Source organism: Lissotriton vulgaris, chromosome 4_1 (genome assembly GCF_964263255.1).
Source record: "Lissotriton vulgaris chromosome 4_1, aLisVul1.2, whole genome shotgun sequence".
Lineage (NCBI taxonomy): Eukaryota > Metazoa > Chordata > Amphibia > Caudata > Salamandridae > Lissotriton > Lissotriton vulgaris.
The window spans coordinates 1917911725-1917939116 of NC_141691.1; the positions used below are offsets into that span (position 1 = coordinate 1917911725).

The 27392-nt window shown below is 46.4% G+C and overlaps 1 protein-coding gene across 1 annotated transcript in view; it reads right to left on the reverse strand.

Annotated features, from left to right (window-relative positions):
- ZFAT (zinc finger and AT-hook domain containing) overlaps nucleotides 1–27392 on the reverse strand; it is a 933238-nt gene that overhangs the window by 610244 nt on the left and 295602 nt on the right. The window contains exon 5 of the mRNA XM_086966254.1: nucleotides 20813–20963. Coding sequence (XP_086822380.1) covers nucleotides 20813–20963 — 151 coding nt within the window. The remainder of the gene's footprint in view (nucleotides 1–20812; nucleotides 20964–27392) is intronic.

Sequence of the window (27392 nt, forward strand, 5' to 3'; positions counted from 1 at the left end):
AATCTTTCACCAGCCGCCACTGCTGATTGCCTTCTTTTTTTCCCTACCCACTGTCAGCCCGGCCCGTTGTATTGCAGGCAAAATGAAGAGAATTCGAGTACACAAATCTGGTTCTTCGAAACGAAAGAGAAAGGTGGCTCAGCAGGCTTTCGTAGCGTCACAGGAAGGAGCAATCCTGAACTTTCTCACCCAAGGGAAACCAAAAGATGGAGAATCCTCTGGCCAGAGTACTGCTGATGCACTAGGTAAAACAGGCGGCGCTGACGACCATAAACAAGAACAAAAAAATTATGATAATATCCATGAGCAGAATGATACTCACGAGCAGACCAATGAAAATGAACAAGGTGACTCTGACATTGATACAAACATGCAGCAATTACCAACTCAGGATGAGGATCCTGACAATAGACCCTCAGACAGAGAAACTGAAACATCATACATCGGTCCATCAACATCTGGCATTCTAGAGGCGGTTCAGAGTTTACAGACGGATGATGCTGGTAGTGAAAAGGAAGCCAAAGAGCAAGACCATGTTACAGACTTGTGTTCTGAATATGATTTATGTGATTGGAGTGATCCTGCTTCGTGGCCGAACTCTCTTACTGACGCGCAACGTGTTCTTCTTGTTGAAAGGGGTCCCTCCAGAGACCCAGATTCTAAAACAAAGTATCCAAGTGATGAGCACTCAAAAAGTAAACGTTGTTTTTCTGTTAACATGTTCTCACGGAAATTAAGGAATGGTGAAATTATAGATAGGCGCTGGCTTGTCTATTAAAAAAAAAAATAATGCAGTATTCTGTTTTTGCTGTAAATTGTTTTCTGACGCAGGGATCAAATTTACTAACAATGGAAATGACGACTGGGCACACATGCACAGTTATCTGTCTGATCATGAATCCTCTTCAACACATATACTCGCCGTCAGTGCCTGGGTTGAATTAGAACGAAAGTTAAAACAAGGACAGACAATAGATAAAGAACAGCAGAAGTTACTGCAAGTGGAAAGTGATCGTTGGGGCAAGGTCTTGGAAAGGATCATATCCATTGTTCATTTTCTAGCCGAACGAAGTTTGGCTTTTCGTGGTACAAGCGATACTTTGTTCAAACAGAACAATGGCAATTTTCTAGGTCTTGTTGAGCTGCTAGCCAAGTATGACCCATATATGCAAGAGCATGTGCGTAGAATTAAATGCGCTGAAATCCATGCCATTACTTGGGCAGGAATATTCAAAATGAAATCATTAATCTTATGGGAGCTTCAGTTTTGGACAACAATATTGCAAAAATACACAAGAGTAAATATTTTTCTGTCATTTTGGATTGCACACCTGATGCAAGTCATCAGGAGCAAATGTCGATAGTCCTTCGAATTGTGAACGTGGAAACATGCCAGTCGAAATAAGTGAATTTTTCGTTGGATACTTGCCTGTTGAAAGCAGCACAGGTGCTGGTCTCACGGAAGCATGTTTGCAAAAACTGCAGGAAGTGCAATTGCCGTTTCAAAATTGCAGAGGTCGAGGGTATGATAATGGGGCAAATATGAGAGGCTGCAAGAGTGGTGTTCAGAAACGTTTACTTGACATGAATCCAAGAGCGTCCTATGTTCCATGCAATTGCCATAACTTGAATTTAGTACTTAGTGATATGGCGAAATCATCCACTCACGCTGTGACTCTTTTTGGAATCTTGCATCAAATTTACATACTGTTTTCTGCCTCAACACAGAGATGGCAAATACTAATTAAGCACGTTAAAGATCTGACAGTAAAGCCCATGTCCGAAACTCGATGGGAATGCCGTATTGATAGCGTCAAGGCTGTCCGTTTCCAAGTGGCCGCCGTTTATGATGCCGTGGTTGAAGTATCAGAGGAAGCGAATGACCCAAAGGCCAGAAATGAGGCAGCCGGATTATCTAAGAAATTAAGGAGTTATGCATTTCTAGTATCACTGGTGATTTGGTATGACCTTTTGCAGCAAATAAATCTTGTTAGCAAAATCATGCAAAGTAAGGATATGCAACTTGACATTGCTTTGAAATGCCTTGAAAAGACTGTCCAGTTTCTGGAAACTTATAAGGAGAGTGGTTTGACATCTGCACAAGTTTCAGCTAAGGAGTTGGCGGAAGAACTGGAGAGGAGCTCAGATGAGATAGGTTTTCCTGCATCTACAAGTTTGCGAAGAAGAACGATTAGGAGACAATTTCAATACGAGAGTCGAGATGAGGGAATCTTAGAACCAAAAGAGAAATATCGCATTGAGTTCTTCAACGTCTTGATGGATCAAGCAATTATTTCCATGACTGAAAGGTTCACTCAGATGAAACATCACTATGATTTCTTTGGATTCATTTACGACTGGGGGAAAATTGCTAGCATGAACGATAAAGAATTGATTAAAAGATGTGCAGATTTAAGCATCATGTTAACCAACAGTTCTGACTCAGATATTGATCCCGGAGATTTACATACTGAGCTTCGAATGTTCTCCTCCTTAGTGGCAAATAATGCAACAGCTTTGGAAACATTACAATTCATTTATGAAAACAAATTGCACACTGCAGTTCCAAATCTTGCAGTGGCTTTACGCATTGCGTTGACAATCCCAGTTACAGTGGCTTCAGGGGAAAGAACTTTTTCAAAACTGAAACTGATAAAAAATTGTTTGAGGACATCAATGACTCAAGAGAGACTGAATCATTAGGCCCTGTTATCAATTGAACATGACATTACTAGATCTCTGGATTACGGACAGCTTATCAGGGAATTTGCAGCACAGGAGGCTCGTAAAGTTGACTTCCTTTCATAAAGAAGTACGCAAGATGTTTTCCATGGTTTTAATCAGACTCGCTATGTTGCTATTCAGCAAGTACGCAGAAATGAAAAAAACGGGTGGTAAGATAACGAAAAATGGAAAAGTGGAAACAATATAGAAGAGATAGCAAACAGTAAAACACAAAAACTAAAAAAGTAAAAGAAAAAGTTAAAAAACATATCATAACATAAAAAATTTTAAAAAGCTGGGTATTGCTGCTACCTCCACGTTGCGCCTGGTGGAAACAGCGAAAGCTGGCAAAACGCAGCACCAAATTTCGACAAAAGTTAAACGCTTGTTGTGTCACGAGGTGGCTAAGCAGTGTCTGCAACGGACGTGGCCATCCGCCAAGCGTAAGACACCATATTCGATATAGCATCGATATTACTGTTTCCGGGCAAAGAGCCACCGATTATTTCCCTGGGGGGTTGTGGGGTCCGGTACCCCTGTCATGGCCCTGGCACTGCAGCTGTCTGTGCGCCCAGTCCCTCATGTTGTGTGTCACAATGCCCTCCTCCTCCTAAATTGTATCGTTCTGAGACGAATTCGGAAGGGTAGGAGAAGCCTGTAGGACAGGTACTGGTCAATCATCTAACGACTTTTCTGGACGTATTATTAAAACACCTTCCTGAGCTCCGCCCCGTCCGGACCCCCTCTTCCGGGGCCCCCACCTACGCTCCCTGCACAGGGCCACCATGAGCCTAGAGCCGGTCCTGATTACTGGCAAAACCCCCATGCCCCCCAACCCCCAAGGGTGGGCACTACTGTGGCTCCCGCCCTACAATGGTGGTTAGTGCTTGAGACAATGTTTGGCCAGCAGACCTTTGTAGAACTGCTCTGCGAGAAGGGAGTTGTAAGTTATGGAGAGAAATTGCGTTCTTTTATGTTTACGTGCCAATGTCCTTCCTGTTCAACGTAAGTGGTAAAAAAGTAGGGGCAGACTCCTGGGAGGGTTGTGGGGAGCTAGATGCTGCCCAGTTATCAACAGTGGAGTCGGGTACTGTTAAGTTCCTCACTTGGAATGTGAGGAGTCTGGGCTCAATGAATAAACGGTGATCTGTACATGTCTACCGGAGGAAGAGGGGGATCCAGATTGTCTTACTCCAAGAAATGCATTTGACACAGAATTTAGTCATAAAGCTGGACAAACGGTGGAGGGGGCAGATGTATGCCACAAGTTACTCAGCATTTGCTAGGGGTGTCCTGGTGTGGATAAGGGCTGGGGTTACTCTTAAACTCTGACACCATGCTAGATAAAGACGGGAGATTATGCTATTACATGGGAAACGAAATGGTAAGAATATAACCATTGGAAACATATAAGCCCCAAATTACGATCAGTTGTCTTTCCTGCAGAAGTTCTCGATTGGCGGGCCTGCGGGCGGAAGCCACAATAATAGGGAGTGACTTTAACTGTGTGCAGGATGTGGGTGGGATAGGTCACACCCTTCCTTACTGGGGACACATCCGCACCACATAGTAGCAGGGTTTCACGACCGGGGAGATCGCTAGGGCCTGGTGGATACTTGGAGGGTACAGCATGCAAAAGAAAGAGAATACTCCTTTTTCTCCCCTCTACATCAGCTGCACACTAGACTAGACATATACCTTAGCTCCGCACACATCAATTAGACAGTCACACATACCAAATAATTGGGGAGCACCTGTTCAGGTTATAGCCCACGGCTACTTTTTCATCGTCCCCGAGAAATAGACCTCCGATCCCAATGTGGCGGTTTAGATCAGAGATGCTGGAAGATGGACCCTTCAGGGAATTCCTGAGCTCTTGTACTGACACTTACTTTGCCACAAATGTGCGCTCTGCTTCTTCTGAGCAGGTGGAATGGGAAGCTTTTCAAAGTGGTAGTATGTGGCCACTGTTTGAACCAGTAGGTCGGTGTGCCGAGAACTCTGTATAGGGAGCTGGATGAGTTAGAGGGGAGGCTCCACACACTTGATAATAGACAGGGGACAGAAGCGACAGCCTTGGCGGATCTTCAGATGCTAGAGCATCTAGAACGCTAGAACGACTTCGGAAATTTGATTACAAAGGATACCTGGCCAGAGCACACAACGAGGAGGGCAAGTGGGCCGACTATTAGCAACGTTGATTAAACCGGAGACACACGAATCCCATATAACACGCATTACTAATGAAGCGAATACTCTTTTACGCGACCCAGAAGAAGTAAATTCATTGTATGTGGCCACACCCCCACCCCAGCTAGACGAAGTTGGAGAATTCCTGGCGCCCCTGCAGCTACTAAGATTAGACAAACAACATAGGGAATCATTGGGAGGTCCGGTGACGCTGGCAGAAACAAGACACGTTATCGCATCAATGGCCAAGGGAAGACACCAGGCCGAGATGGTTTGCCAGCTGAACTCTACTCAACATTTGTTTCTAAGCTGGCACCCCACCTGGAAACATTGTATGCCCCATCACTAGAGCTCGGGTGTCCCCCTGACTCCGCACAAAGTGCTATTGTTATCCTGCTCCCCAAGATTCCCACCCTGGGGACCCCAGTAGGGGATTATCTGCTGTTATCTATGCTCAATCTAGATTTTAAGATCTTGAGCAAGGTACTGGAGATGAGACTACTCCCACACATGCCCAAGCTTATCCACGTCCACCAAAATTGATTTATCCCCTCACGAAACACTTCATATAATCTCAGAAGACTATAATCTATTTTACACCACCCAGAGGCCAGTACACTTGAGCAAGCTACAATTTTATCGATAGACCTCGAGAAGGCTTTCGACACAGTTAGCTGGGAGTACCTCTTTGCTTCTATGGAGCGGATGGGGCTGGGGGAAAAGTGGATGCACTGGGTTAAAATACAATATGACTGCCCAATAGCTAGAGTTCGAACAGGGGAACACTCTCTGCCCAATATGGGATCTTCCTTGGCACAAGAAAACGCTGCCCTTTGTTGCTGGTACTGTTCGCGCTAGTGATGAAGCCATTGGTGGCTCTCTTCCGCCAAGGTGGGACGGGGCGGGGCCACCGCTAGATGTGAGACAGCATATTGTCTACCTATATCTGGATGACCTGTTGATTTATTTAAGGGAGGCTTTCGCTTACTCAATCAATCAATCAATCAGAGTACTTGTAAAGCACGCTACTTACCAGTGAGGGTCTCAAGGCTCTGAGGGGAGAGGGTGCCGCCATTGCTCGAAGTTTACTAGATAGATTTGCTGCCCTGACAGGACTGCAAGTACATAAGACAAAGACTTATTTTTTCCCGGTGACTGGACTGCTACTGAGGCCCCATGCGCTCTCAACAGACCTTAACTGGGCTCCATCCACGAATAAATAGTTGGGTGTTCTTGTCTACCATTCTCTGACTGACTTATGCAAAGGCAACCTCGATAGAGCACTTCGCTCGCTCAGATCCTGTGCAGCGTTTTGGAGTTCACTGAAGCTTCCAGTAATGGTGTACATATCGCTGACCAAGATGGTTATGCTGCCCCGGCTACTCTATTATTTTTTACCCAGGGACTGGTTTGTCCCCCTGGACTCACTAGTGCGAGACTTAATAGGGGGAGAGGGGCATAAGAGAGTTTCGCTGGTGACATTGCAGCATCCAGTACGCAATGGGGGGCTAGTGGTGCCCAATTTTGAAATGTAGTACCGGCTTCCCAGCTGCAGTGGCTGGCAGAGTGGCTGGAAAGAGCCAATGTGGAGGGAACGTTCATGGGAGACTTGAGAGCCTGTCCCGCCCTGGTGTTGGCCAAGATATTGGACCATAGAGTCATAGCCCCCTATAAGCTGACCCTACAGACTACAACATTTCAATGCTGGAAGAAAAGCCTAGCTAGACTGCCGTTGGTCCCCCAAATACTCACCAGCTCCCGTTGGTAGGCCTACCACATAGAACCCCACGCCAAACTTTCACTTCGGAGCAATTGACAGAATAGGAGGGAGTTGGTCTTGAGATAGTGGGTGACTTCTACCAGGAAATGACGCTGATCCCCTTTGTAGAACTGGTAGAACAATATGGGCTGCCTAAAGGCCTGTTCCTACAGTAGGAGGCCCTAGTTTGTACCTTTAGAGAATTATTGGGAGCGGGAGGAGTCGTAACGGAAACACATACCCTACTCCATGGGCTATTCACCTCGGGAGGGGCTGACCACCAAGTGAAATGATTTTACATGTTAGCAGCGGCATAATTGATGACACTGTCTAAAATCAGGGAACGCTGGGAACAAGCGTTAAACAAACAATTTACAGACCAAGAATGGGATACGGTTCTGGCTTCCCTCAAGACCATATCGCGCAATAAGAGACTGAAATACATCTAGTTTAACTACGTCCACATGACATATCTTACCCCACATAGAATAAGAAGGATACATGGGGGGGGGACATGGGCGTGTCCAAGGTGCTCTCAGCATGATGTAGACTTCGTCCACATGGTCTGGAGTTGCCTAACATTGATCTCCTTCTGGGCCGAAGTAGTCCGACAAACAAGAGCTACACTGGGGAGAGATCTAAGTAACTCTGGGGAGGCATGCCTTTTGGGTCTTTTTCACTGCCCGCCAAAGCGGAAGGTAGGAAACAAATTTTTTGACCTGGCCATGGCCCTTGCGAAGAGACGAATAGAAATGGCATGGAAGACTGACACTGGAGCACGAATATAAGGCTGGGAAAGGGACCTCACGAGCTGGGCAGAAGCAGAGATGAGGGTGCATCTTAGGGAAAAAGCAAGGGGGGAATGGGTAAGAAGGCAATAGCAGAACAATTAAAGGAATTGGTGAGAGCTTCGGAGACCCTATACTTTGAAAATGATGAGATGAGACAGAAGATGAGGGGCTAGCAAAGCTCCCAGATAAATCATCTGTCCAGGCATAGAGAGAGTAGTAATAGCTGATCTAGGCAAGGAAAACGTAAGCAGGAGAGGGTACACAACGGTGGACGGCATACCTACGCCCCCGAGTGGCTACTGCGGAGACCAGAACTGTAGACATGGCATGCCAAGTGCAGACCCCCCTCGCACACCCAGACCCTCCACAGCACTCATTAGTAATAAGATCACATGCAAAAACAGGATAGGTACAAGTTGTAAGGCACAAACTTCTCAGTTAAGGTTACAACAGGCATTGATGAAACTTGGTATTTGCAAATCAGGTGCAAAATGAGTGCGAAATGGGAAAAACATGATATTGGCTAATAATGGATACAACAACTTCTAGGGAAACAGAGCTAGTAGGTTAAAAAAATGCGTAACATATTGGACGCTGAGACAAAATGTGGTAGGGTGTTGAATTCCAGATACTAATAATAGATCGAAACTGGGAATGTAAGACGTAAATTGGAACAGTTGAAATAAAAATGTAAATATTCTGTGTTGTGTGTAGAACAACTGTGGAAATGCAAATAAACAAAGTCTGTTCAATTGAACACCAACTCGGGTTTCCCTATGGAAAGAGGCACGTTTACATAAAGCAGCTATGTAGGCTGTAGGACTTAATTTTCATCCAGTTACAGACAATGTTATGCTATGCAGATTTGTAGAGCGCATTCTCACCAGGGAGGATATCCTGGAGCTGATATGTTGATAAGGCTGCAAGCATAAAGTTTATGTTTAGGATAACACATGCACTGATAATACACATGGTAAATTATGCTTAACCTCTTCGCCGCTAATGACAAGGGTAACTCGTCATGGACTTTCCATTGATTTCAATGGAAAATCAATGAAAAGTAAAATATTGCCTTAGCAGCCAAGTGGTTAAGCAAAACATCTTGTTCAGGTGATAGCTGTACCACTAATCATACATCAAGAACTGTTGATCTAGCTTTTTCAGTTTATGCTTCCATTTAAAGGGAGGAAGGGAAGTCCTTACCACTTTCATATAGACAGATTATGAGTGCAGCACCCTATATCATGAAAGTCGTATAACATAAGGCATTCTGGTCCAACTAACCAATACTCAGATTATTCAGACATAATCACCCATGATTATGTGGCATGCTTCTAGTCCGTGTAACCAAGTAATGTACAACGTTCCCCAAGAGGAAATGCTAGTGTGGCAGGGTAGTCTCTCTATCTAAGAATGAATGTGAAATCAGTGGTCAGGGAGCCAAAGGTGTCCCTTGTCGGAACTAGGAAGCCTCACACAACTAATTAGCTGGATGACTTGTTTCATCCCGCACGATGGTTGTCTTGCCTCATCATCGGCTTCCTGCTCCAACGTCAAGCCGGCGCTGCAATGCCTGACGGGTAACACAAAGTGCTACACTTTTATGGAGATCTTTTGTTCCTTGCCGTTGTTGAGTGCGTGTGAGGGGCCTGGGAAGGTGAAGTAGTGAGCAAGGGGAAAGTGTGTTTAAAAAAGGTTAGTTTAGTCCACTAAGTCAACTTTATTCACGTGGCTAACTGCCTTATTAAACTAGCTGATATCAATCAGGAAATGGCTGACCATCATGAATACCTCCTAAAACTGCAAAACTGCAAAACTTCAAAAAGATATTTCAAAGTTTGAGAAGGAGAAGATATACCCATACCTGAAGGACGGCTTCAATGGTAAAAAGACCAGCTACTCCTCGGATGACAACTAAGACAATAACAGCAGGCGTGGCTCTACTAGTAGCGACTCCAGTGGAGGGTACACTCCAAAGAACAACCGGTTCCCACAACGCCCCAACTGGCAACAAGGTTACCAACAGGGACCAATGTTCCATGGGCCTCCACACATGGCACCTTCATGGCAGTATCCCTACTATCCACAGGGTCCACCGCAATTTTACCCTTTGAACCCGCCACCTTTTAAAGGCAGAGGTTGGGGCAGAGGAAGAGGGCGAAAGCGAGGCGGACAGAAAGGGGTCCAGTGGCAAGACCAGGCAACACCGCAGACTACAGTGGAGACCAGGAGTGCGACCAGGGGGAGAAGAGTCTGACCGTTAACCTCTCAAAAAAAGTCCTGACCCCGACTGAGAGCAGAATTTTGGAAAAAGGACTTGGTTTTGTCCCCACTCCGACTCCAGACAGCTTTCAGGAGATGATCGAAATCAAACAACTCTTCAGAAAGATACGCCTGCGGGCTTTCTTTGATGACAAACCCGAACCAAAGAGTCCAGAGACTGGACTACGGAAACCCTCCACCTTCACTGCCACGGATGGGATGGTCCCTCCAGAGGTTTTAACGTTTGAGCGAGCAGTTCTTGCTAGCCTTAGAAACAAACCTCATATCAACCAATTCCATAACCTGAGCAATGCAGAGAGACAAGCCTCCATCGCATTGGGAAATGACAATACTATCGTCATTAAACAGGCGGATAAAGGGGGAGCAACGGTGATCCAAGACTACGACGACTATGACCTGGAATGCAGACGACAGTTGTCCAACAGCACCCATTATAGACCTCTCACCGTGGACCCTACCAAACGCCTGACCACTACCATTATGAGTCTGGTGATCGAGGGCGAGACAAATGAATGGATAACCAAGAAGGAGGCCGATTTCCTCATCACCACTGAACCGGTAACGCCTTATTTCTACACACTACCGAAAATCCACAAGGGGGTCACCCCTGTCCCAGGCAGGCCCATCGTCTCCGGAATAGGCTCTCTACTGGAACCACTTTCCCAATTTTGTGACGTATTCCTACAACCCGTAGTTAAGAAAATCCCATCCTTTCTCCAGTACACCAGGGATGTCCTACGCCTGATTAACGACGTGGATGGTAGGGAAGATGTCAACCTTCTACTGACATTGGATGTGGAAGCCCTATATACAAACATCCCCCAACAGGCAACATTGGAGGCAGTCGAGTCCGCTTTGAGGTCGGAAGAATGGACGTCCCCCACCCCGATCTCGTATATCATGGCATTGGCCAACATAGCCCTAACGGAGAATTTCTTCAAATATGAGTCACAGCTATACCACCAGATCCGTGGCACTTCAATGGGATCAACCTTTGCACCGAGCCTGGCAAGCATATACATGGCCACTTTCGAGAAATACTTTATCTACTCTGCTGACAACAACCAGTTTCTCGAACACCTAACCTTATGGCGACGCTATATTGACGATATTTTGATCTTTTGGAAAGGTGATCGGGCAAGTTGCGAGGCTTTCTGCACATGGATTAACCTCCAGAACCCATTCCTAAAGTTCACATGTACCATCTCTGAACAATCGTTACCCTTCCTGGACCTGACAATCATGTTGGGGCCCACAGAGATCACCACCACTCTCTACAGAAAAGAGACCGACAGAAATAGCCTCCTGCTCTACAATAGCCATCACACCAGGGCACTGAGGGAAAATCTGCAGTTTGGTCAATTTCTGCGGATCCGCAGATATTGCACTTCAATAACGGACTACAAACGGGAGGCAACCACCCTACAACATAAACTCCAGGATAGGGGCTACCCGACGAGACTCCTAAAACAATCAGTGAAGAGAGCACTTAACAACAACAGAGAATCTCTACTGGAAACACACACTAAGGATACCAAGGATGTCATTACATGTGTAACGTCCTACACAAAAAACTCTACATTCATCAAAAAAACAGTGAACACTCATTGGAGTATCCTTAGTTCGGCTGGACTAGATATCCCACGTCCACGCTTTGCTTTTAAAAGAACAGCAAACCTTAAGGACACACTCATTCACACTCGACCAAAGAAGACGAGTACACTCCCCCAGAACACGCTGTGGGGGTTACCTCCAGTTGTAGGTCATTTTCGCTGTGGTAATTGTGTCGTCTGTCCCCAGTCCACACAAGGTAAAGACATCATACTGTCGGACACGTTCACATGGCACCTTAACAAGCACACAAATTGCAACAGTAGCAAATGCATTTATATGCTGACATGCCCCTGCGGTTTAAAGTACATAGGAATGACTATGCGCACTGTCAAAGTGCGCATTATGGAACACAATAGCAACATCCGCTGCGCCAAGACACATACACGTTTGTATGAACACTGCAAACAAAATGGCCATTCTGCCGAAAGCATGCAATGGGTCGTTTTGGAATGGCACCCTTCCATCAGTCAGCAAGCACTATATAGAATCGAACAGAGGTGGGTGCACCGTCTACAATTAGACACCCGTGGACTTAATGATTCTGTCCCCTGGAACTTATTAGCCAGGTAACTCGACTAACTGTTAACTGTTGTCTAAAGTTCCCTCCATATGAGGGCGGGGTCTAGCACACCACGGCATCAGGAGCCCATTAGACACGACGGGGCCTTCCGTCTCTGCCTGTCCGGAGAACACTACCCTTTCCCAATATGGCGCGCCCCTACGGCGCTAAATCACATACTTTCTAGCCTATTCCACACACATTAGGCATCCGATTGGCTGCGTCGCCTGGTGACGCCCCCTGGGACATGCCCCCACAATACGTCCTCGAGGAGTGGAACTCTCCGTATTTAATGGCGGCGGTAATCCCAGAGCGCTACCAGCTATTCTACGTGCCGTGACACGCCGTAGTGTGGGGGTAGGTTCCTAGAGGCACTGGCCTCGCGCTGACCAGGTAAGCCTGTGTGAATGGATATGCATTTTTGTTTCCCTGTCCATGGACCTTCTAGCGAGGCCGTTTGAGTCTCGGTTCCCCGCCACGCTGCGGTGACTGTGGACTGCCCTCACCCGGGGTAGCGGCACTGGTTTGCGTTACTCCGCAGTGTCGCCATGTTACATACCACCCGCTGGCCTGGTTGGGATGTTACCAAGCGGGCCTCATTCCTGCGGTCCCCAGGGGAGAGAGCTTGAGTCTCGGGCTTCACTTGCGGCATCGCAGCCGGCGCCGCCCCTTTGGTTCGAGAGGTACGTCTGATGGACGCCTGCTGTTTGGTGGGACGAGACTTCATGCGGGTTGTTGGTCGGTTCCAGACCCCTACCTGCCTCTTGACTGGGTTAACTAACCCCGTCTTTTTCCTCGCTCCACCATGCAGGTAATTACCTAGAAGCACAGGTCCCACAAGAACAGTCTGCGGGGATTGTCCCATGGTTTATTAGGGTAAGATCCTAGTTTTAACATTCTACACTTGGGATGCCAACTCTTACCCCTTTTGGCTTTAATGGCCCCTCATCTTCGCAATACTAACTGACTGAGCTTGTCATATGAAAAAGATGGAGACTATCAGTCCCAGTTAGCAATAAGATGTTAGTACAAAAACTTTGTATAACAATGCGATAAGCATTCCTAGTCTCTCTCTCTCACGTTCACACCACATGACCTTCCTGCACCTGGGTGATCACTGAATCCCGGTTGATGTATCTAGACTTTATATGGTTTTGTCATGCAACAACTAGCATGTTCTTCTGTATATAACACTTGTTCTTATTTTTCTAGGTCTGATTTTTACGCAGGACCATCATCCTGCTCTGGTTACTGCCTCACCAGGTTGTATATTGCATACTTTGTTGCCCATTCTGGGCTCCCTTTAAGTTTATGAGCACAATTAGGGCCTGAAGAATTGCCTATAGAGCATGAAACATGTTGACCACAGTCGAGGGTTGAACGAGTCCAAACTACATTGACTTTGGGTCTCGGTACCCCTCCTTTCACTCTTTTAATAAGGCAGTTAGCCACGTGAATAAAGTTGATTTAGTGGACTAAACTAACCTTTTTTTAAACACACTTTCCCCTTGCTCACTCCTTCACCTTCCCAGGCCCCTCACACGCACTCAACAACGGCAAGGAACAAAAGATCTCCATAAAAGTGTAGCACTTTGTGTTACCCGTCAGGCATTGCAGCACCGGCTTGACGTTGGAGCAGGAAGCCGTTGATGAGGCAAGACAACCATCGTGCGGGATGAAACAAGTCATCCAGCTAATTAGTTGTGTGAGGCTTCCTAGTTCCGACAAGGGACACCTTTGGCTCCCTGACCACTGATTTCACATTCATTCTTAGAGAGAGAGACTACCCTGCCACACTAGCATTACCTCTTGGGGAACTTTGTACATTACTTGGTTACATGTTCTTAGGACAGGTACACTGGACCCCCATAAATATTGTCCTTTTTAGGTCCCCCTTTGTTGTTCACAGGCTTCTAGTCCGCTCATAACCAAGAACACCTTGTTCCAGGAGAGTTCCTCAATCCAGTTCTTGTGCAGCTATAGATGTGTGGAATTATTCCAAGGTGGAAATTGGGTGGGCAACAGGTGTGGGGGTGGTGGAGCGGGGTTAAGGGTTTGGGTAAAAGTGCGTAAAACTGTTTAATGCAGGAAGGTGTATTTTAGTATCAGCTATCTACTCAACAAAAGATTAAAAACACAAAGGAGATCTATAATGGTAATTAGGACCACAAATAGTTTATACACCTAAGTCAACACGTTTCTGCCCTAGAGTATATAGTCAAACAATAGTCTTGGGAATTCATCTGGACAAAGAAGGTAGACCCGTACTTCGTCACGTTACAGTCCTAATGAATGTCTACAGTAACTTGCACATTGTGGTTGTAAGTTTTGGTCGATTGACTCCAAGATTTTATGCTACTTGTATCATGTGAGAGAAGGGAGAGAGTTCTTCAGATCCACCGTATAATAGATGGAGCATGCTCATTATATTTGCACCTAAGCTGTTCACATCCACAACGTCTCAGTCAAAATTTACAGCTTTTGAAAAAATCCAACATTGGAGATAATCTCAATACATATTAGTTAGACCAGAATGCCTAGTGTTATAAGATATTGTAGAGCACGCTAAAAGCTGCAAACTTTTAAAGGAGTAGCCTAAAAACTCAATTAATCAAAAAAGTGATGACATCAGAAATTATAAATAAACTAAGGACCTGATTTAGAAATCATAACTGGCGCACAAGTTAAAAACCTACTCCCATAAGTTTACTCCTGAATTTAAATAGGTTTCTGACATTTGGGAGATTCACAAAGAATATTCAACTTTTTCTTTAAATCTAAGAAAGTCACAGCTTTGCAGAAGTAATTCGATCAGGCCACGTTTACTCACATTTTCCAAGATGTGGGCATGCTTCATAAACAATTATTGTGGAAATGTGAACTGCACATATAACTTCTGTTTTTCTGTGAAGGCAAAATGTTTTCCATGTGAAGAACCCCTCATTCCTAACAAGTCAATGAAATAAAGGGGTGTGCCTTTTATTTGATGCTAAAAGCCTGGAATGACATCTACGGCTTTGTTTATAGTTGGGCAGAGAGGGAGCGTCACAGTTTAACTCCCTGAGCATCAAGGTCATATATTTTTTGTTTGGAGAGTTAAAAAACTCCACCTTAAAAGCTTGTTTTCTAAAAGCAAAAAAGTTTGCCGAGCCGATGTTCTAAACATAGAGCCCACTCGTCCAACATTCAGGTCTGCGAAGCACATCACATAACTCTATACCAGGAAGGTGGGGATTTCTAAATAGGTCAGACAGTCCTATGTCACAGTGGCGGAGGTCATGGACTTCGTGCCCCCTGACAGACTGGCACACTGCCTTCCTGGTTATAAAGAGCTGCACAGGCCTATGTCATAAGGGGGTAGAGTGGTATGGGGTATTTACAGTGTATGAGGTATTTACTGGACACTGTGACATTTGGGCCCTAGGCCCTCATACTGCTAAAATGAGGTGATGCAGACACAGGTGTAATGGCTGGTTAACGGGCACGTGCGCTCAGCCCTTTTTTATTTAGCAGGGTCATCTGACTGATGACGCCTGTGGTGGGTGGGTGTTCAGTGTGTGTTACAACATACTGCAACACTAAAACGTATCTCTCCGATACTATATCCCTCCCAAACTTTAATGAAGGTCAAAACAAAATGAAGTCTGAACCTGGGGGAGAGAATACAAAATTGCAAACCAAACATAACTCGATGTAGATGACTTCCACATAGTCTCTGCACTGCTGGGCATCTGCTGGCAAGGGTGTCCTTGCAGCCGGGACCATTAGTTCCCCTTGGCACACTGTTTAGGTGCCCTGTGGATGTGCTCCTTTTGTACTTGCACCGTGGACGTGTGCTTTACAGTTCCTTTCTTACGACACCGCAGTCAGTGAAAAGTGTAGATGGAATGATGGTGGATCATGGGTGTGCTTGCTGTCCACTGTATAATCCTGGTTGAGGTGTATTCTCCAACTGGTGGCTGTCTCCAACAGGATCTGCAGTTGCAGGATATCCCTCTCACGGATACCCCTCTCTCGTGGGTGTGCCCTCTCACTGGACGACCCCGAGGCCCTTTGCTGCCAGGCTTCCACTGGACCGGTGGGCTGCCGCCTTGTCGCTCCAAACGCGTTGGAGGAGTCGCTACGGGTCCCTTCTCCGTGTCCGAAGCTCCACCTGAAAAGGGTGTTGATGGCACTTGTTCTGTTGCCTGCTACCGTTGTTCTCCCTGGATCTCCAGAGCAAGCTTCAACGGTCCATCTCTCGTTTTGGGATCCGCTGCCACCGGTTTCCCTGAGGCCTCTGCCCCTTGGATAGCCACGGTTCTGTGTCCGTTCCATCCCAGAGGTGGTTGTTACCAACGGACCGGCCTGCTCGCCTCTGTCATTCCCGGGTGATCTTCGGGTTTGCACGTAGATGTGTACTCCCAGTGGTGCTGATGCTTTCCAGGTACTGTGTTCGGATGTCCATGCATGTTTTCACTTTTCCCCATTGGGTGTTCTCCTTCTGGTGTGTGTTGTGGTGTTCCATCACGCACATTTCTTTGCTCTTCTCTTTTCCTCTTCGGGTGTTCCCCTTTTAGTGTGTTTGTTGTGTTGGTCTGTCACGCACACCTCTTTGCTCTTCTCCTTTCATCTCTTCTTCCTTCGTTGTGGCGTCGTGCCACTCAGGATTGGTCTTCTCTTCCTTCCTTCGCGACTCGGTCTGGTCTTCTATCTGGTTGTTCGCTCTAACCAGGCTTCTCTGTGTAGCCTGCACTCCACACGTTTCCCTCTGGTCTTGTCCAAGCATTAGGACACTGTCTTCACTTCACTCTGTGACTGGACCTGCCGTCGCGACCTTCTCTCACTTGATTACTTATGACTTTTAGTTGGTGGTGTTAGACTTCGCTTCAGTCTCTTCCTGGTCCTCTTTGTGGACATCTCCACCGTTGTTCTCTTCACAGATGTCTTCTCATTCTTCTTGTCAGGTGTCTTTGTAAGATCTCTTCGCTCGCTGACTTCTTGGAGGTCAGCATCATCCTTGCGACCAAGCTGGCGGGTCGGCTTCTTCCTCCTTGCGACCAACTGGGTGATCGGCTTCTTCTCCCTTGCAACCAAACTGGGTGGTCGGCTTCTTGCTCCTTGTGACCAACTGGGTGATCGGCCTCTTCTCTCTTGCGACCAAACTGGGAGGTCGGCTTCTTCCTCCTTGCGACCATCTGCGTGGTCGGCTTCTACTTTCTTGCGACCAACTGGGTGGTCGGTTAGTTGTGAATCTTCATGCTTCTGGTGATCAGCGCAACCGCTCAGTCGTCTCTCCACAGTTGCAGTGCTTTGGGCGGTTGTCTTGTAGACTTCTGTCCCTGGAGCTTTAGCCGCTGTTGTTGCGTTGCTGCGCACTTGTTGGTGCTGGGTTCCTGAATCACTCTTGTGTTTCTGGTGGTGCTCTTGCCTTTTCCTGCGCTGCAGCGATGACCTGTGGCCACCAGGTACCGCTGCGCCTCCTGCTTCACTGGGTTCAGGGTTCCCTTCTAGCCGATACATTTCTCGCTGTCGGTGGGTTCTGCAGCTCATGCGCTGCCTTTCACCCTGGACACTCTCCAGTTGTCCTTTATCGCCACTGGTCCTTGGTTGCCAGTGTCCTGCACACTGCTCGCTGGGGTGAATGCAGTTTTGCTTTCAGGGTTGCTTTGACAGTCCCTTCATTCAAACCCAGTTCGCTGTCCCCAATTCTGCTTTCCTTCTGGTGGGGCTAGTCTGCATGTCCTAGCCAGCTTGGGCACTAGTTATTAGGCAGGTTAGAGTACTTATGCACTTATTGCAGATACATGCTTCCTCATTTGCATAGCTTATTCTTCTGCACCATGCTTTCTTTCCCGGGTGCCATACACGGAATGGCCACACGGTTGCAGTGTCTTTATTTCTCACTTCACGAGCCTCTGCAGGTTCTCGACGCTGCGGGCCTCAATGCTCACACCCCTCATGGATGGGGCACTTTCACCGATGGCCACTGCTAGCACCCATTCACCAGGCCCCTCCAGGCCATGGGACAACTCTCCTCAATGCAGAAAGTGTTTTTTTCCTTTTCACTAGTGCACCTCCGATGGGTGCAGCTGCAATCAATTACTCGCTCTGAAGTTTTCATGCTCTTCGGCTCTTCCGATTGAAAGCCTGCCTGGGTTGAGATTGCCCCCACTGTGCCCTGATGGGCTTCAGCAGCTTTACTCACGCTGCGGGCCTCAGATCATAGCTGTCTGTTCCTTGCTCTCTCCGCCCGCATCAATCCCTCAGTTCACACGCTGCGCGGGACGGGGGTGGGTCGACGCTGATGCCCGAGCATGCTTTCTCTGTTCTGAGCAGACTTTCACTTTTAAGTCTTCCCGCCCCTCGCACCAGGCCTTTCCTCTTCACGGGCTGCGCGGGGAGGGGGGCGGGGGGTCTTAGAGGAGAAAACACACTGGCTGCCCCGTGCCTTTTTTCCTTGTCTCCGCGGCCGCGGGCCGCACACCGTCACTTCACTCTGGCATCTCCTCACGCCCTCAGATTACTGGGCATTCAGCGCATTGTGGGGCTTACGAAGCGGGGTGGGCACCAGCTGGCCTTGCTTCACACGGGGTCGCTTCTCATAATGTTCCCTCCCCACAGTTCCTCACCTTCGGCCGGCGGGCTCTTTCATCCACGCGGGTGGGCTCGCGTGGATCTCATCACTTGCCGGGATCGCTCCGTCGCGGCCGACGCGGGTGGGCTCCGCTCGCACTTTACTCCCCACGACGCTCCCACGCAGGGAGGTTCATGAGGTGCGGGGTGCTCCCGGTCACCTCGTTTCTTCATGCAGGCCCGGAGCTCATCACCTGCCCTGCGGGCATTCAGGTGTGGGGGGGGGGGGGTTCTGTTCCTCGCGGCAGCTCTCTCCCCCTCACCTGTCTTCATCGGCATCACACTCCTGCCCGGCTGGTCATCTCTTTGAAACCGGTGGGCACCGCTTGGCTCTCGCACCCCATGGGGCGCTTCTCACGCCCCGCAGGTCATCACGTCGGTGCAGGGTTGGCTCCCGGTCACCGTGTTCACACCTGGGGCTCTTCACATGCCCCACAGGAGATTAGGCTTTTCACGCAGAGGGTTCGTGGCACGTCTCACGGCGAGCAGGCGCTTCTCACGCCTTCTCCAGGGGGTGCCCTAAGCACGGGCAGCTTTCTCCCCCTTTTCCTTAGCTGCTGGGCTGATGCACGCACGGACACAGCCCCCTCGTCGCCAATGTGGTATTTGGGCCCTAGGCCCTCATACTGCTAAAATGAGGTGACGCAGACACAGATGTAATAGTGGGTAACTGGCCCTGAGCACGTGCGCTCAGCCCTTTTTCTTTAGCAGGGTCATCTGACTGATGACGCCTGTGGTGGGTGGGTGTTCAGTGTGTGTTCCAACATACAGCAACACTAGAACGTATCTCTCCGATACTACAGACACAGTAAATACCCAAATCACGCTGTGAGGTGCTTACCGGGTCCGATAAATAACTCCTATTCCGAATACAAACAGAAATGGGGTATAACATGAGGAATCTGTGTCCATCACACTAATTCAATATGTCCCAGAAATTACAGGGAATTTTCCACTTAACAAATATCGACAGATTTGAACTGATTAAACTTACCTCAGGAAAATTGTACAGGTGAGGAGTTTATCTTACACGATAATTACCAGTGAGGAAAACGGTATTTTATTTTGAATTTCGGTGTCTGTGTAAAGCTAAATTTTGACAAGGGATTGGAATTTTACATCCCCTTTGTGATCAAGACCAAAATATTTGTGAATTCCTACAAACATAAAAGATTATAGGTGTAGACTACATTTTAGTTACTAAACCTTCTCTCGTGCTATCCTTCTAGCCATTAACTCTAAATTTAAGACGGTGATGATAGATTTCTACCATCCTAAATTTAGTATGAACTTCGAAATCTATAATTTTACAATGAGTTTTAGGGTACAGAGCCAATTTGATGTTTTTGTTCAACGAAGTAACAGCTATTTGTGCAAAAAATGTGTGTAAACGTGACCTAAATCATTATTCAAATTGATAAATATAAAAAAATAGAGACTGATGCGGAATTATATTTTTCGATGGTCCTAGATGGAAAGTAGGCTCTCTTTTGTTGTAAATAATAACCTAGATGGAAACCTCCAGATACATTCTAAACTAGAAAGCTTGGGCTGTTGTCTGAGACCTGTTAAGGGTGGGTTGCAGAAGTTGATAAATGAAAATCAATATTCCACCTAAAAGACGTTGTGATTTTTTGTTCGACAAGCGAGACATTGGACTAACTGATGTAGGTAAAATATGTAGATGTAAATCATCAGTGAGGTATGTTGGCAATGTGAAGTTTGACCTTAAGAGTGATAAAATATCAAATTAAATGGGGACTTGAGGGACTGCAGGGCAGAGACGTTTAAGGCATTGGCAATTGCCCAGGGTCCCCACCTTACAAGGGCGCCCCTGAGAAAATTAACTTTCTATTTGACCTCTCTATTGTATTGCTCTATCCAAACCTCTCTACTTCTGTCTCTCTACCCACTGTCATCTTATGGAGAGACATATTCCAACTTTTTTTTATGTGTTCCTGTTAAAGTTGTAACATATATTTTAGTATTGTTTGGCATCATGCAGGCATGAAATTGGCAAGACATGGGTAATAAAATTCAAAGTTGTTCCGAACAGAGGCCCCCAAAATATGTCTCCCCCGGGGCCCCAATAACCCTTAAGATGACACTGAACAATAATTTACCCCATGACAGGAAAAGTAATGATTTCTAATGCTGATAAACCATGAAAGACATGTAAGTTGTAACTCCCATTGCCGTTAAATGTTTTAAGGCCATTTAATTTAACTAAACATATAGGTTATATTATATTAAAACCAAGCTAATATAGAAGCATACCTGTGTGGGTTCATCGGCTGTTCATAGGGCGTTTGCTGTATGGCATACTCCTGATACCCTCTTCGCTGGACATTATCCTGCCCCGCTGGTTCCAGATCTGTTGGTTCTACATCGGGAGGAGGGGCTTCCACTGGAACGATTTTTGTGGCCCCTATGTTGTGTAGTTAAAAACAGTTAAAGTTAAACGCAGAAAAAACGAATTCATTCTTTCTGTACTCCAAGGAGAATAACAAGGTAGGCTGGTTAGAATAATTATCGAAAATGCTGCTGAAAGTTCTATAATAACATCATCCCTCCAGAAAAAAAATATGTATTTCCTCAACATGCTGTAAAAAAAGTAGATTTGCAGACAAATGTCATCGTGTATTGCGTTTTGCAACAATAAGACACTTCTTTCCCATTTATTTTCCAAATGTGTCTTGCTTAAAAACACCAAATCTCATTTAAGGCACAGAAAAATGCATTAAAATGCATTAAAAGATGAATACTCAAAACATAAGACGGACTTAAGCAACAAACCCCCCCTCTATGTTAAACACAGTATGAATCGGCCTGCTTCCAATTCAAATCGCGTATTTCAGTCCCTAGATGAAGGAAAGCCTAGACTTATCATGGTCACTGTCTTTCTCTCCCATATTACCCATCGGTGGCTCCAAATTATTTTTTATTTATGGAGTATGTACCCACAGAGGCTCCTTCCCATCTTCGGCAGCAGCTTGTTTACCTACCTGAGCTCCTGAAAGCTGACACAGATAGGAGTGACTTGGTGGCAGTAGCAACTTTACATTCATCAGCGGCCGTCAAAAGCACTTTTTACTACATGAAGATTTAGTCTTAAATTTTCTTTTCTTTGCCGAGTACTCCAGCTCAGAGTAGAATGACATTTGGAATTGTGCAAAAGCAAAAGCTCTGACAGGACTTAACCAAAATGTGCTATTTCCATTGTTTCTTCAAACTTTTTTTTAATCTGCTCTGTTTTTTGTTGAGATGACAGGGCTTTTATTTTAATATGGCCCCACTTTTTGCCCCCAATTACACTACTGAATGCAGGTTTTTGATTCTGGCAGTGCACTTAAGCCTGCTAACCAGGTTCCAGTGCCAGTGCTCGCTCCCTAAAACTGTTGGGTGACTTGGCAATCCCCATTGGCAAAAAATGTACCCTCTTTTAAGCGCCTCGTATATGGCACCAGGGGAACCCAGGCCATTAATGGTAAAGGGATCCCAGGACTGCAGCACAGTTCTGTGCCACCCACTGACAGCAGGCCTACCACTTCAGACTGCAGGAGCAGTGCAAACTGCTTGAACTCGACTGTGCCCTCACCATGTAAGGCACAGTCAATACACTATTTTTAATATATGCCAAGCACCCCTAAGGAAGGCCTCCTGAGCCTAGGAGACAGGGTGCATTACAGTAAAGTTTAGAATATATAAGTGCAATCCTATATGTCCATATATTGGCATTCCCCATTGTAAACTACTGGGTTAGTGGTCCATAGGATAACAGGGGCCGGCATCTGGGCATTCTCAAGGTTGAAGGCTCCATTATGGTACTGCTGAAATATGCCATGTTTGTTATCAAACAATGTGCCTTCTCCCCCCTGACACAAATCTCATGTCTTGGGTGATGTGGCATGCACCAAGGTGGTTACCTTAGAGGTTGACCACCCGTTGCCCCAGTTTCTCTGTGCTCTGGCTGGTAAGCCCACACTTCCTGCATTTGCTGCCACCCAAAACAGGATCTTGACCTCCTGCCAGGCAGTGCGATCACTCCCAGGAGTCAGGCACAAATGTATTTATTTAAATTGTTTTATATAGCGTTGGCTAGACCCAAAGGTATCAGAGCTCTTCACAAGGGTTGGAAGTGCAACAAATTGCAATATAACATTTGTACAAAAAGGAAAAGTGCAAGATAATAAGAACAAAGAACAGTAAATACATGAACAAGAAAATAAGGAGTACAATTAGTCCATAACCAGAATTGGATAGTTGATCTAACGTGGGTGGTCAGGGATGGGGGGGAATAAAGGAGGTAGGGGCAAACTGAGGAGGGTGATGGGAGAGGAGATAGCATGAAGGAGTAGGCAGAGATTATAAGAGAACTAGCAGGGGGAGGGTGGCAGTATATGTTAGAATGAGAGGAGGGGGTGTAGTAAGTCATGTATAATATAGTGAGAACATAGAACCGTCATGGGCAGGTTGTGAAACCCTGTTAGGTGGCAGGATTAAGGACCCCAGTATTTGTTGAGAAGGTGCCGCTTGAGATCTTTTTTGAAGATGAGGTGGGAGGGGTTGCAACGTAGATCTTTGGGGAGTGAGTTCCAGATAGTAGGCGAATTTACGGAGAAAGAGCGTAACTGGGTAGAGTTCTTGTTTACCAAGGGCGGTACTAGCATGAGAGTATTTGTGCTCCTCATTTCTCTAGAGCAGCCCGCTTTGTGGAGTTTGTCTGAGAGATACAATGGGGTATGATGATGCAATGCTTTATGCGTAATGTAATGTAATGTATGTATACTTGTAAAGCGCACTGTTACCTCGTTACGTGGCGTCCTGGCGCTGTATACCGCTGGGGAACCCGTCCTGGCTTTCCCTGTGAGAGGGCACCCCCAAGGTGAAGCCAGGCATCCCCGGCGCTGCTGGGGCCGTTGTGGAGATTAAGCAAGCTATTGCCCAGAGTTGCAGAGTGGGACCCATGGTTAGCGTAGGCACCTAGGCGAGAATTATCGAGTCCACGGACATTGACCCAAGACCCTGCCGCGTCGGGAATTGAACCCTGGTCCCGGGCCGACTTCTGCTTCAGGGTCTGCCGCTTCTAACCAGTGAGCCACACTTCTCCACTGCAAGCATTCTTGTAGGTGGATCTGCCTTCGATGGGAAGCCATTTGAGATCTTTGAGGATGGGGGAGATGTGATCAAACCGCTTACAATCCGAAAGGTTAAAGACTGATTTGATAGGGGCTAGGAGTTAGAGGTGGACAAAGAGCAGTTGAGAGCTTTAAGGTCAGAGATCCAGTGTTGAATGGGGAGCCAGTTGTTTTTAGGAGCAAAGGTAATGACTTCCGTTTTTTTAGGGTTGAGTGTAAGGTGATTGTGAAAGAACCATTGTTGAATCTTAGTCAGGGCATCATTGAGGTGCAGGATGTCAGCTTGGGCTTTGATTTTATAGTAAAGCTGGGTATCGTCAGCATAGAGGTGGTAGCTGATTCCTGCTTGCTTAAGAATGAGGGTGAGGGGTTCCAAGAAAAGTTTAGAGAGGGAGAGAGAATAGAACCCTGGGGAACACCCAGGGAGAGAGGAATAGGTTTAGAGAGGCAATTGCTGATTTTAATTTGTTGGGTTCTGTGCTGAAAGAAGGAGGTGAACCATTCGAGGACAGGACCGTTGAAGCCAAACCGATCTTTGAAGGTGTTGAGTAAGACTGAGTGGTTAACAGTATTGAAAGCAGCAGAGAGGTCAAGATGAATGAGAAGGGAGGCCTCCCCCTTGTCGAGGGAGTGATGGATGTCATCGACAATGTTGAGCATAGCAGTTTCAGTAATGCAGCCCTATCTAAAGCCTGACTGTAATGTGTCCAAAAGGCTGAAGGAGTCATTGTGCTTGTCCAGTTGGAGAAAGGCGCATTTTTCGAGGGCCTTGGATAGAAGAGGAAGATTAGAGATTGGGTGCAGATTGTTAAGGTCGGTGGGGTAAGCAGTAGCATTTTTGAGGGTCGGAGTGATTTGGCCAAGCTGGAGGGAAACAGGGATACACCCTGTGGCTAACGAGGTTAGCGTGGAGAGGGTCAAAGGTATGAGAGATGAATTTAAGCTTGGTGATGATGTTGAGGACTTCCTGCTCTGTAACTGGGCTGAAGTTAAGCCAAGATGCATAATTGTTTTGCTGTGGACTGGTGAGAAAATGTTCCGGAGGGGCGACGCAGGAGGGAGATAAACAGAGTCAGGAGGGGGCGAAAGTGTGAAAGGAGACTTGGAAGGGAGGCCACAGAAGTGTAGTGTAGTTCCTATATTCCCAATAGGCTCTGCGCATTGGAATAATATATCATGTAGATTTGACGTAGGACTGAGGTCTACTAGGTCTCTATCAAATATACTAGACTTAATTGTGAGTGCCAGCTAGCTCAGAGATCACTAGAAACATTCTTGAGTACACAAGGGATTAGTTTCTGATAACCGCATAAACATGACAACTTTGTTTCCCAAGAATAAGAAATGTATCTCTAGAGTCGCGGAAACAATAGATAGTTATTTCACCTAGTCAATTGTGCATGCTTCGTTTCACCAGAGGTGCAGAGAAAATAGAGAGACGGGCATTTTCAATAAAAAGGGTATTTATTGAACAGTCTTCTTTCTCATGCAGAGGAAATGAACTGCTACAATCGTAACACTGGTAGCAAAGTACAAAGCGCACAGTACGAAGAGTATTATAAAATAATAATGTAAAAGCATGACATGGTTTCTAAGCCATGAAATACATAGAATACATACATTAATAAATAAAGACTAAAAGTACTTAACTGGTGCTTCTAAAATACGCCTTCTCCGGTGGACCTAACCTAGGTCTAGTACAAGGGAAGAAGTAAGTGAGGTGTAACCTAGTTTCAGTATTATTTGCCAAGAATCTATCCAAGAATTCTATAAGGGTCTAATCAGCTCCGTACCTTGGTTTAGAATGAAGGATGTCTGGTATCTCTCTCTCAGGACTCTATTTCCCAACAACCCACAAGGGTAGCTTGGAAACACTGGAGCTGGATTTCTCGGCAGGAGAAAAGACAGAGTCTCTCTCAGTGCGTCTGCTGGAGGGTCGGCTTCCTTCGGCACTTACTTCAGCGAGATGGGTCGGGCAAGTAGATAGTCGAACTGCTCCAAACCACTGTGGGTTTGCATGGGCAAGTGTGGGCATATTTATACCTTGAAGGTGCCTGGTAAGGTTGGACATAATAACGTCATCAAAGACGTACTTTGAAAACTCCATGAGTTGTTGGATGAATCAATATTCAAGCCCTGACTGCTGAAGGCAGGTTTTTCCAAGAAATCGTTGTAGATTTTCGGAACCAGTGGAAGTAGCCGTGCCGTATTTGGACTGCATAGCCTAAGTGTAAATATGGTTATGATTTCTATGCCTATGTAAGGATAGGGTTATTTATACCTATATATGGGCATGAATCAGGAAAATTACACTAGGGTCCTGAATTTATATACAACAGAGGGGTGATGAGCACTGTGGTGGGAGGGTTACGGCAAAGGATAGATCTATATTGACGATTTTTTCAGAAAAGAAGTTCACAATTTCTTCACATCTTTCGATAGAGGCCATCAATATGGGGGGGCAGAAGCTGTTTGATTTTTTGATAATGCTGAATAGTTCCCTGGGTCTATTTTTAGCTTGGTCGAGTTGTGCACGGAAGAAGGATGCCTTTTCATTGAGGATGTGTTTTTTGTAATTAGCCCTTGCGGTTCTGAGGAGGGCAAGATTTTGAGGGGGGGCGTTCGGTCAGCCTAAGCGAGCGTCTCTTATTGTTGAGAGCAGCATTAAACCAGGATTTGGCGGGGATATTTTTTTGTGGTTTTAATTTGGCTGTGGCATTTTGGTCAAGGACCTTGATGGTGGATTTCTTGCAGTGTTCAGTAAGGTCATTAGCATTGTGTGAGGGAGGTGAAAATGTAAGTTTTGCTTTAATCTTAGTCTCCAGTTCGCCTGAAGGAATAAGGTGAAGATTTCTGGTTCAATTCCTATTTTTTACATTTTTAGGGGCATGGGAGGTACGGCGCTGTTGATCGTGAAAAGGATTAGGTGATTGTCCGACCGGCCAATGGGGACAATATGGGAATCTCGGCCGCGCAGCGGACGCGACGATGGCGCACCGGAGGTGCGCCAGAGGTAAGCCCGTCTGCGCTCGTCCGTGCTAAGCAGAGCTCAGAGCCAGACACTGTAGACAATGATCATCTCCCCACTCACAGATACTCGAGAGATGCACTGCTACACTTGAAACGAGACATAACAGGCCCTTGCTTACACTCTGTGCTTGGGGACAATTCCTCCGATCACTGCCTTTACTGCCCGTACAAATTTAAGCTAACTGAGCCTCTACAAACTACTTCCATCTTAATGCGCATGGCCCTGGTTAACTGCAGATCACTCCCTAAACATTCAATAGAAATTTACCACACTCTAGAAAATCTTCAGCTAGATGTTCTTTTTCTAACAGAAACATGGCTGGGGCCAGACTCCGACCCTGACATTGTTAAGTCCCTTCCTCCTGGCTTCCTAATCCAACATGTAGATCGATCTAAAGGGAAGGGAGGGGGAATCGCCATAATTTATAAAGACCATCTATTTTGCCGTTTCTTTGGCAGCCCCCTCCTAGATTGTGAAAATGTCCTATTTTCCATTCAAATCTCCCCATGTAGATCTCTGTCGGGATTTCTCATCTACCGCCCGCCAGGACCTATAGAGCAGTTCTGTGAATCACTCATGGAACACACTTGCACACTGGCTGCCACCCACTCCACTTTTATGATCCTGGGGGATCTTAATATCCATTTTGATAAAAGTGAAGACAAACTAGCCTCTGATTTAATAGCAG